Raw genomic sequence first — 11,173 nt, 5'->3', positions numbered from 1 at the left:
ATCAAAGACAGAGTCCAGTGAAGAAGTCTGATTGGCATCTTGGCCTTAGTGCCGCTGGGTGCTGGCAAGAGGGTGCTTCTACACCTGGGCGGTTTTATACACACAGTGTGTGTGTGTGAGAGAGAGAGAGAGAGAGAGAGAGAGAGAGAGAGATCCATGGTGCATAGAGAGAGAGAGTGAGCGAGAGGGATCCATGGTGCAGCTTGCCTGAGGGGCTCCTCTCTCTGCCCTTAGACATGGGTATAATTCAGCAGTGGCTGCCTTTGATCCACACTCGATCCCCAGGTGGCTCCCTCAGCCCATCTTCTGCAGGAGAAAGAGATGCGTGTTCTTGTCATCGTGTTGTTCCTTAGATGTCTGTCAGTCGAAAGCCCCGTTGCCAGCAGGGTCGGAGACAAGAAGGACTTGAGAGGCCCTTGACCATGTCACTGGCTGACCGTCACATGGGGTGTTTACTAGAAGAAGAGTATTAATAACAGCCATGAACCGGCCCTTATAAATGCTCTCCTTCGACCCCCTCAGCTGACCGAGCACATTCCCGCGGGAGGAAAGGCCGATCCTCTGAGGAGATGTTGCAATCCGCAGTGCTCGGGAAGTTGGCTGTTCTGCTGTGAAGGTCTTGAGGTCCCCGCAAGGCCAGTGCTCGGAAAGGACACTCTCCTTGGCAGGGGACCAACGGAAAACGAGAGGAATCCTCTATGAGACAAAGTGCCACAGCCACCACCTTCATGGATTCCGGGATGGACTTGGCCCAGGACCGGGGAAACATTGTTTAGTGATACATGACCATGGACTTCACGCTCACTCATTGCTATCCAGTCAACGTTGACTCCCAGTGATCCCGGGGGTGTCCAAGGCTCTGTTTATGGGAATAGAAAGCCCAGTCTTTCTCCCAAGGATCTGCTGGTGGTTCCCAACTGCCCACCCCACGATCACAGTCCAAAGAGTAACCACTGTACCACCACGGTGCCTGGACTTAACAGCAAGAGCCCAGGTGCTGGAATCAGACCTCATGTGCACCTACACGGATTATAATCCATGATCTTGGGTGCAGTGCCCCTTACAAGTCTGAGTGTGGCGTCTGTGAGTTAATGATGTAAAACACTCCTCAGTGCCTGGCCAGTAAGTGTCAGCACACGGTAAACATTAGGTCGTCTGTGAGCCTAAGCGCTTAGCTCATGCACACAGCTTGTCAACGTCAGAGCAGGAACTCAAACCGCAGGTGTACCTGGCTCCATAGCCTCACTCGACCACACAGCTTGTTTCCATGAAACATCTTCAGGAATGTAGCCAAAAGGCTGCCCCCATCCACGCGCACGGCCTGACTGTGCCCACCTGGCCGGAGACAGCATCCACAGAGACCTGTCCTAAGGCACGCACTAGCCAGCCCAGCAGACAGGGGAGGTGTGTGTGGGGTGGGGGAAGGAGCTGCCATTTGCAGCTGAACCAAATACAGCTGTCTGTTGCCTCCTGAGAGATCAACCAGCTGCCAACCTCCTGCTGGTGGCTGCTATTGGACTCATCTCCCGCTCCTCCGCCCTCCCCTCGCCCCAAGTAGCTTTCACACTGCGGTTGTGCTCCTCGGGGCATGTCCGGTTATGCCAAGAGAACCACTGACTCCAGAAGCTGACTCCAATAACGGAGTCTTTCTTGAGGATGCGGGAACGGTGTGGCCTGTACCGGTCAGCAGGGAGACACGGTTCCCTGATGGGATCGTTCAGCTCCCATCTTCTAGGACTTCCCACGCGTCTGCGTCAGCAGGCAAGGACAGGCGAGTGGGAAATCGTGCACTAGCTCAGAAGTCCCACTGCGCCCATTTCAGTGGCAGAATGAGTCATCTGATCACACCGGCCGCACAGAGCAGGGAGCCACGTCTCCTTGTCCCTGAGGAGGAGGAGCTGGCTGGAGACCTGAGCGCCTGTGCCAGGCCCTTCTGGGCAGTTCCACCAAAACGCCCGAGAAGAATACGGTTCACCGTGGGCAGTCGCTGGTGGCGAACACTGTTAACTGGCTGGGCTGCTGGATGGAAGGTCGGATGTTTGAGTCCGCCCAAGAGTCAGCAGCCTGGGAGACAGGCCTGGTGGTGTGCCTCTAGGTGGTCTGTCACTGAAAACCCCACTGCCCTCAGCCCTGTGGTGATGCATGGGTGTCCCCTGAGTTTCAGTGGGCATGACCACAACTGTTTGTATTGTCATTTGGCCCTGGAGACAGCCAGAAACAGGACGTGCCTCAGAAGGACAGTTCCAAGGCTGGGTTTGCCACACTGACCGTCCGCCGTGAGCCCCAGGTTCAGACTCAGTCTCTGCTCCCTAAGCTGCCTGCTCCAAAGCCCAGGGATTTCCCCTCAGCAGGCCGCCGCTTCTCTCCCTGCCCCAGGCTCTGGGTAATTGAAATGGAGAAGGGAAGGGGGTGGGGATCAATAGCTCCCAAATCTCCGGTCAACTGCAGCTTTTGTATAGCTACCAAATCCCAGCCTTCACCCTGTCACGCAGAGCCCTTCCCCCGCCCCGGGTCCAGATGGCACCCTCCTTAGTGCCTATACTGATGGCGCGCTCTACCCTGCCCCACTGATGGCCAGGAACGGTGGCTTCCCCCATGCATGCCAGTGCCTACAGGCAATGAGGTGGCACGTCCACACAGGCGCCACACACACACACACACACACACACACCACTACAGCCCTTCTCGGTGGGATGCTTTCTCTCTCTCTCTCACACACACACACACACACACACACACACACACACCCTGCAGCCCCTTTCCCTGGTATGTTTGTTCTCTCTCTCTCTCTGTCTCTATCACACACACACACACACACACACACACTCCCTGCAGGCCCTCTCCCTGAGATATTTTCTCACACGCAGCAGCGTCACTCTCTTCCTCACTGAAATCTGACGTCTCTGTGGTACTGATTTTGGTCCCTCAGCTAGCCAGGCATGCTCTGTTCGCGCTCACATCTGCCTCCATCTGAGCCTGTGGACAGGGCGGGAATGCGCCAGCTCGCTCCATACACCAGCTGCGCTCACTGCCTCTGGTGGTCCTGCCTTGCTTGGCTGAAGGTGAAGGGTGAAGCACAGTGGGTAATGAGGGAACCCATTGCTGCTCAGCGACCCCAGCCAGGCGCTCACTCCCTTGTCTCTGCCCTCCTTGGCCTTGGCCGCTCTCAAGGTCCGCGGCCCTTTCCCAGGCCGTGCCCTCGGATCACATCCACGCGCCCAAGTTCCCATCAATAGCATACACATTGTATGAGCTGCCCTGTGAGGAGACCCTAGATGGTGCAAGTGGCTACACCTTCAGCTGCTGGCCAATGAAGCGGGAGGTTGGAGGCCACCCCAGGCACCGCAGAAGAAAGATCTGGTGATCTGCTTTCTAAAACATCAGCATTGACACCTCCGTGGAGCACCATTCCCCTCCGACACACAAGTTCAACACCTTTGGAAATTGCTCCAGTGCTGACTAGATGGCTTGGCTCCCCAAATAGGCAGAGCCTGCTCGGTTCTCTGCCAAGTCATGCTTGTTCTAAGTCTTTCATCCTCACAGCCCTTCTAGGTAGATGTCATTTTTCTTGTGCAAATGATGAAACTAAGGCTCAGGGAGGGAAGGTAGCACACTGAGTAGCAAGCTAGGAACTCCAGAGCTGGGCTTGAACCCCAAGTCCTCCAATGCTAGCATTGTAGCCTCTTCAGCATGCAACTCTTCAAAGAATTCTGGTCCATTGTAGTGTCTGGTTATTGTAGTTCAGTTTATTGTAAGGTCTCTGTCTTAATTATGTGGCACTGCCCTAAGAAACACCACAGATGGGTGGCTTTAAAAACCAGGATTTATGTTCTCATTGTTCAGGAGGCTAGATGTGAGCACATGGTTTTTGGGGAAGGCACCTTCTGCCAATTTCAGCTTGTAGTACTTGCCAGCAACCCTTGGCATCCTTGGGCTTGTAGACACTTCGGTCTCCACTACCTGCCTTCCTCTTTTGCCTGTGTCCTCCCTGGGTCCTTCTGCTCCATTGGTAACTCACAAGTGATGACGTCTGGAACCCACCCTACTCAGGTGTGACTTGGTTCACATCACGAGAAGCCACCAAACAGGACTAGATTCACAAGCACAGAGGCTCAGACTTCCGTATATGTTTTTAGAGAACGCAAGTCAGCTCATTGGATTTGGTTCTACCCTTCCCTCAGTAGCCTCATCTGTGAAGTAGGGACGGAAGTCCCCACCTGGTAGACTTGTGGGGAATTATGTCCAGGAACACTTTGCATTGTGTCTTGGACAAATCACAGCTCCAATAGACAATGGCTAGCGTCTCTAATGTTGCCTCTGTAGTTCAAGCCAAAGGGCTTTGGAGAGCGCACCATCTGGTATCTGTTGTCCTTACTTCCCACACGTCTGTCCATCCATCTGGCCCAGCCGGCAGCAATGCCCTTGCCCTGCCTGTGTCTCCAACAATCTCCTGGGCTCCACGGGCACAGGTTTATCCTCAAAGAGACATTCCCCAGCATCTTAGCCAGGAGAGGGGCTATGCAAGGTAGCTGGAGCGGAGAGTGAGGACCCTCCCAAGTAGTTAGTGACCCCAAGACTTCACTGGCAAAGCAAAGAAACAAGCACAGGGCAACCAAACTGTGTGCACATCTCCTTTAAGCATGTGAGTCAGCTGCAAGGCATTGTAAGAGGGCTGGCCCCAATCCACAAGGCCCCAACAGGGTTTGAATTCACCTCCCCACTTGCAATTGAGGAGTACAGGCCCCCTGGCAAGAACAATACCAACTAACAAGCACACACCTAGCATTCTTCTGAGGACCTCTTATATCTCCCCAAATCCCTTCTTAGATACAAAAACATCTTGCGTGGCTTATTTAATCTTCCTGACAACCATAAGCATGGCCAGTGTTGTAGCGATCAGTAAACTGCAGCACGGAGAGTTGAAGTCACTGGTCTAAGGTGACAGTAGAAGTGAGACTGTGACCTTGATCTAAGACAGTGGGGTCTTGAATGGAATCTCAGATGGGTTGCCTTTGGGGGCCATGGGAGGGGGCCATGGGGGGAGTTGTTGGCAGCTGCCATGGTGTTTCCCCGGTAAACACACGCACAATGGAACAAATTGCCACATGTGCTTGAACCCACCTTAGGGTGGATTGTGGACCCGGCCATTGTGATCCACGGGGTACTGCATGGTTTGCTTGAGTTTTGGAAATAGGATGCCTCGCATCTTCCTAGTCCATCTTGGCCTGAAAGCACCTCTGGACCTGTTCGGCATCAGAGCCACCCACAAGTTTCCGCTGAGATCCTGCTGGTGGCTGCCTATGAGGGGCATTGATTGGGCATCCACCAGAGTCTCACTCCTGGGAGCGAGGCTCAGCGAGGAGCACACCTGTTCAATTACCCCCTTGAGCAATTAATCTGGTTTTGTTTCCTTGTGCTTTTGTGCGTGTTTCTTGGCAGCTCTGCCAAGCCCGTTATCCCAGGATGGCTGGTTTCTCGCTGTTTTTGTTTAGACGGATACAACACAGGGTAGACAAGAAAATTAGGGAGGAAAAAGATTCGTTTTCGACTTTCAGAGAAACAGAAGGGCCAACCTGGAATGATGAGCTTCCCAACCCAGAACTGGTCCATTTCCAGAGGTCTCTGCCTCCCTGTGCACCTGGCTCAGAGCCCAGTGGAATCCCTGAACCCCTCAGCCCCGGCACTAAACTCTCCTCTTTCTCTGCGCAGGTAACCTGGACATCACGCCGGACGACCCCCGCTGGATCGGAGCCTGGTGGGGCGGCTTTCTGCTCTGCGGTGCCTTACTCTTCTTCTCCTCCCTCTTGATGTTCGGGTTCCCACAGTCCCTGCCCCCGCACTCAGACCCTGCCCTGGAGAGTGAGCAGGCCATGCTCCCCGAAAGAGAATACGAGAGGCCCAAGCCCAGCAACGGGGTTCTGAGGCACCCCCTGGAGCCGGACAGCAGCGCCTCCTGCTTCCAACAGCTGAGAGGTACAGGTGGCCTGGCCCCCTGGAGAAAGGGTGGGGTGGCCGGGAGGCAGGGAGGGCTAGCGATCAGGCCTGGCTTCAGGCCGCTTGGGCTTGGGGTTAGCTGCCACTGCGTTGGCCTCCCTCGACCCCATGCCCTTTCACGTGTGTTTGGCCTGACATGCTCGCCCTGCTTGACTCACTCCAAGAAGGGAGTGACCTGCATTGCTTGATAGAAATGGAAGAGAAGTAACTGCCATTTATGGAAGGATCCAGATAGCTTACCTTCTCCCCCGCAGAGACCCCCGTGGTTTGCCTGGACCCTGGCGTCTACTTATGTCAATGCCGACAGAGGGAAGGGAGCAGGTCGCCAGACCTTCCATGGGCCCCTTTTTAGTTCTTCCCTCTCACTTGGAGCACTGCAGCAGAGAGCGTTTTTTTGAAGTCACCTCCCTGTGCCCCCCTTTAAAACCCAATCAGACCCTCTGTCACAGAATCCACTCCAACTCCCAGGTTCCCTATAAAGGGTTATCAAGGTTGTGAATCTTTTTTTAAATCATTTTAGTGAGGGCCCTTACAGCTCTTATAACATTCCATACATCAGTTGTATCAAGCTGATTTGTACATGTGTTGCCATCCTCCAATACTGCTCAGCTTCTGTCAGTCACAGCCTCCCCCAGGGAGGGGTGGGCGGTGCTTCTTAACTTCCAGAGTCCTCTCCTGCAGTTAGATGTGAGAGGGTGGATCTAGGCAATCAAGGTCAAGGCTGGGCCCTGCTTCACAGGAAAACTGGGATGGGAGGAAGAGAGATGGCCATTTCTTTGCAGGGTCCCAAGTGGTTTTTACAACTCCAGCCCAGTGCTCGATGTAGACAGGGCATACTCGGAGTCTCTGCCGTGTTTCTCTATCTTGGCAGACACCTTCTCTGGAAGATGCGTGAGAATCCACCTTCAGATGCCTGTGGGCTTAGAGCTCAGTTCTGCTTTCCACTAGCTCCGGTGTCATGAACTTCTCCGTGCTTCCTTCCCACCGCTGTCAGGCCGGAGCACTTTCCCTGACAGTGTTGGCCGGTGACTCAGAGCATGGATGAAAGGGCGTTGTCCACAGGAGACATTTCAGAGTGCCTCTTGTTGTGATTGTTCTTGTTAGGTGCTCTCAGTGTGGTTCTGACACCCAGCCAACCTACTTAGAACAACAACAACAACACGCCTGGTCCTGCCCCCTCCTCGCATTCGTGACTACACTTGACCCCACTGTTGCAACCATTGTGTCAAGCCATCTCATTGAGGGGCTTCCTCGTTTTCGTTCACCATCTGCATTCCCAAGGACGGCAGCCTTCTCCAGTGGCTGGTCTACCTGAGGCCTTGGGCAAAGTGTGTGGGCTGAAATCGCTCCCGCCTCCTGTGTCAGGAGCGCTCTGTAGGTGCTGTTTCTGTGACTGGCTTGTTCCTCCTTCTGGCAGACATAGCATCTTCCATATTTCTCACCAGTTCCACCCTTGGACGCCATCAGCCTTTCTTCCTTCTTCGTTGTCCGGCTTTCACAGGCGGAGCAGGTCCTCAACTGCACCATGGCTGCGGTGAGGCTCATCTTAGTCCTGAGTGACATCTTTGCTGCTTAACTCTTTAAAGAGATCTTTGGCAGCAGATTTCCGCAGCACCGTGTGTCCTTGTGTTTCTTGATTGCTGCGCCCGTGGACATGGATTATGGATCCAAGTCAAATGAAAGCCTTCCCAACGTCAGCCATTTCTTCCTTTTGCCGTATGGCACTTATTGGTCTAGTTGTGAAGATTTTATTTTCCTAAGACGGATTGATATTCTGGCTGTGCCATCTGCATCTTGCAGGTTGTTAAGGGGTCTTCCTGAAGCCTCATTCATCTCCATATAATCCAGCTCCTTGGATGATCTGCTCAGCATGCAGATTCCAGCGTGACACACGCCTATGTAGCCCTGAAACCATCTACTGCGTCTTTGTGGGGTTCCAATGGCTGCCTCTTGGTCTGTGCATGGGGACTGCAGAAGCACAATGTGGTGCTTTGAGATTCCTGTCCTTTGCACTGTTATCCATACTTGTTATGATCCACCCAATCCGATACCTTTGCCTAGTTAATCAAACACTGATAGATAGCTTCGTGACATGCTCCGCTTTCAGCCGAGACATGCCTGATATAGCAGTGTTCCATATACTATTCTGAATCTGGATGGAATTTATAGTAGCTCCTTGTTGATAGACTATTTGATATCATCGGGGTTTTTTTTTAAATAATCTTCATCAAAATTTTACTTACACATGATATTAATGATATACTGTTTGATACTTTTTGCATTCTCTGGGATCACCTTTTTGTATGTGTGTGGAATAGGCACCACTTTAGATCTCTTTCAATCAGTTGGTCAGGTTATTGTCTGCCAAATGTCTTGTCATGGATGAGTGAGTGCTTCTAGTGTTGTATCTATTTGTTGAAACATCCCAGTTGGTATCTGTGTTAGTCGGGGTGGGCTGGAGAAACAAATTCATAGACACTCACAATTGTATAAGAAAGAGTTGTATATTCAAGAGCAGCTGAATATTGAGAAAACATCCCAGTCCAGTCCAGATCAAGTCCATAAGTCTGATATTAACTCATATGTCTGATACCAATCTATAAAGTCCTCTTCAGACTCATGAAGCACACGCAATGATGCCGAATGCAAGACGATCACAGACCCAGTGGTTGGAAAGTCTTGTGGATCCAGTGGCGGTGTAAGCATCTCAGTGCTGGCGTGGGTCTCCACTGGCTTCTCCAGCTCCCAGGGCTCTAGCTGTATCAGGGTAGGTTCATGTGGCTTCTCCTCGGGGATGTCTCTCAAGAACTGAGCACAGAGAGTGTCTCCCGCCTCCAAGGAGGAATACAGGAGCTCCCAGCATCCTCAGGAGAAAGCCAAGCCCACACAGAGACCTCATTGGCTATGACCTGATTGACAACAGATTACATAACTACCACAGTACCCCTTCGATTCCTAGAGCCCTGTGGGGTTTGCCCACACCTTCAGAAAATATGCTCCGTGAAAGAATGCCTGCCCAAGTCGGTACGCTCACTTCATGGAGCCGCCAGGAAGCTGGGGGCAGTGACTACTGCTCCTCAGTCACTTAGCTGGCCATCAAGAATATCTCAGTACCCAGACCCAAAAGAAATCAATTTGGCTGGCACAAGAGCAGGCTTTACTGGAGATACTCTGGCCTTTGGGCGACTACCTGCTCAGATCTTTCATGCTCCTGCGATGTCTAACCCTGTCCTCCTGTGGTTCTGACCCGTAAAACCTGCTCCAATAATCTCCTGTGTTTCATCTCTGGAGATTGCACGATGAAAGAGACCGCATTTTGCAATCAAATAACTCATTGCTCAAAGCAAGGACAGCCCAGCAAGCCCATGAAGACAGAAGGGGGGTAGCAGAAGGCTCTGAAGGTTTTGAAGACACAGCCAATGTGCAGAGAAGAGCACACCTTTTCTGGACCACAGTTGAGGGATGAGGGATGAATCAGCAAGGAAGCCGAGCTGAGTCTTGAGACATGTGATGACGTCGGAATGCTTGGACTGTGACTTAAGTACTTATTAACTCGTTCATTCAATTCAGTCAATAGTTACTGAGAATCTACTGGACACGGGAGGCCTAGCTGTCCCCAATGTAGCTTGTGTCCCAGTGTGGGGAGCCATGCAGTACGAACGCAGGGTCCTGGCAGCAAGGAGGTGGGGGGAGGGGGTTTGGATGTTCTGTGGGTGTGGTGTCAGGCACGCCGTGGAGTACTTGGTCTGGGACTTGCTAACCCATAAGTCATCCAAGTCGTGGCTGATATGCACTTAGTCTTTGCGTTGGATAATTAAGGATTTTAATATCGAATGGATAGTTATTAGGTCCATTAATTGGCATAAAAGCAGCACCAGCAGGAACAGAAGGCAGTGTGTCTAGAAGAATCCCCAGGAGCCTTGAGCCATTATGCAAATAGGACCCATGCAAGGGACAGAGAGGGGCTCAGGCAAGCCACATCCTTCGTTTCTCCACGTGGGACAAAGCTTTTGCCCTGTGGCACTTGTGCCCAGAGCACCATGTTGTGCTTCCTCGGGTTCCTGGACTGTACCCCATCCACAGCCTTCAGTTACCAGGTCGTGTCCAAGCAGTGAGGTTTGCACGTTATGGGACCAAAGAAGCCCACTAGACTGGCAGATAGCAGAAGAATTAACGTTGCTCTGACATTCTGTCTGCTAAAATGCTCACCTGTTGATTTGGGTTTCATCTTCAGCTGTCTATCTGTGCCCCGTGCGGTGCTCTGAGAACGGAAGTCCCCTGCAAAGAGCTAGTGTTGCCTGAGAGCAGCCACTTCACCCCATTCCCCACTGGGGCCCGGGCAGCCATCCCCTGAGACGATTCACCCCTGGTGCAGGAAGAGGCATGTGTTAGTCCAGCTAGACTAAAGAAACAAATCCACAAAAATTCATATGTGTATATGAGAGAGTTTTATATAAAGGGTAATTGTACATTAAGAAAGCATCCCAACCAGTCCAGTCCAAGCCCACAAGTCCAATATTCGTCCATATGTCCAACATCAATCTATAAAGTCCTCTTCAGACTCACAAAACACAAGCAATGACGTGGAATGCAGGATGATCACAGGCCAGTGGGTAGAGAGTCTTTGGATCCAGTGGCGTTGTAAACATCTCAGCGCTGGCAGGGGTCTCTACATGGCTTCTCCGGCTTCAGAGGTCTGGTTGCATCAGGGTAGGTCCAGGTGGCTTCTCCAGCTCAGGGCACTAGAGTAGTTCCACGTGTCTTGTCAGCAGCAATGTCTCCCAGGGAGTGAGCCAAGAGAGAATTTGTCTCCCACCTCCAAGCAGGAAAATCAGATTTCCCAGAATGCTCAGGAGAAAGCCATGCCCACACAGAGGCCTCATTGGCGATGACCAGATTGACAGACTAGACTCCACCCCTTCACTCTTAATCCGCTCAAGTCCCAACTTGACACCAGATTATGTAACTACCATAAGGCAGAACCTCCTGGGTTCAAATTCCAGCTGAGTAATTTCCTCATTGTGGAGTGAGTTACACATTGGGCTGCTAGCTGCAAGGTCAGCAATTTGAAACCACCTGCTGCTCTTGGGCAGCAAGATGAGGCTTTCTAGTCCCATAAGGATTTACAGCCTCGGAAACCCACAGGGACACTTCTGCTCTGGTCTCTAGGCTTGGGGGG

At 52.2% G+C, this 11,173-nt stretch overlaps 1 protein-coding gene across 1 annotated transcript in view; it reads left to right on the top strand.

The window, feature by feature from the left end:
• SLCO3A1 (solute carrier organic anion transporter family member 3A1) overlaps nucleotides 1–11,173 on the top strand; it is a 151,351-nt gene that overhangs the window by 66,866 nt on the left and 73,312 nt on the right. The window contains exon 3 of the mRNA XM_004709866.2: nucleotides 5,710–5,973. Within this exon, the coding sequence (XP_004709923.2) occupies nucleotides 5,710–5,973 (264 nt within the window). The remainder of the gene's footprint in view (nucleotides 1–5,709; nucleotides 5,974–11,173) is intronic.

The sequence above is a fragment of the Echinops telfairi genome, unplaced genomic scaffold (assembly GCF_000313985.2).
Source record: "Echinops telfairi isolate 266 unplaced genomic scaffold, ASM31398v2 ScPeMD7_7409;HRSCAF=8447, whole genome shotgun sequence".
Taxonomy (NCBI): domain Eukaryota; kingdom Metazoa; phylum Chordata; class Mammalia; order Afrosoricida; family Tenrecidae; genus Echinops; species Echinops telfairi.
This window is presented reverse-complemented; position numbering and strand designations above follow the sequence as displayed.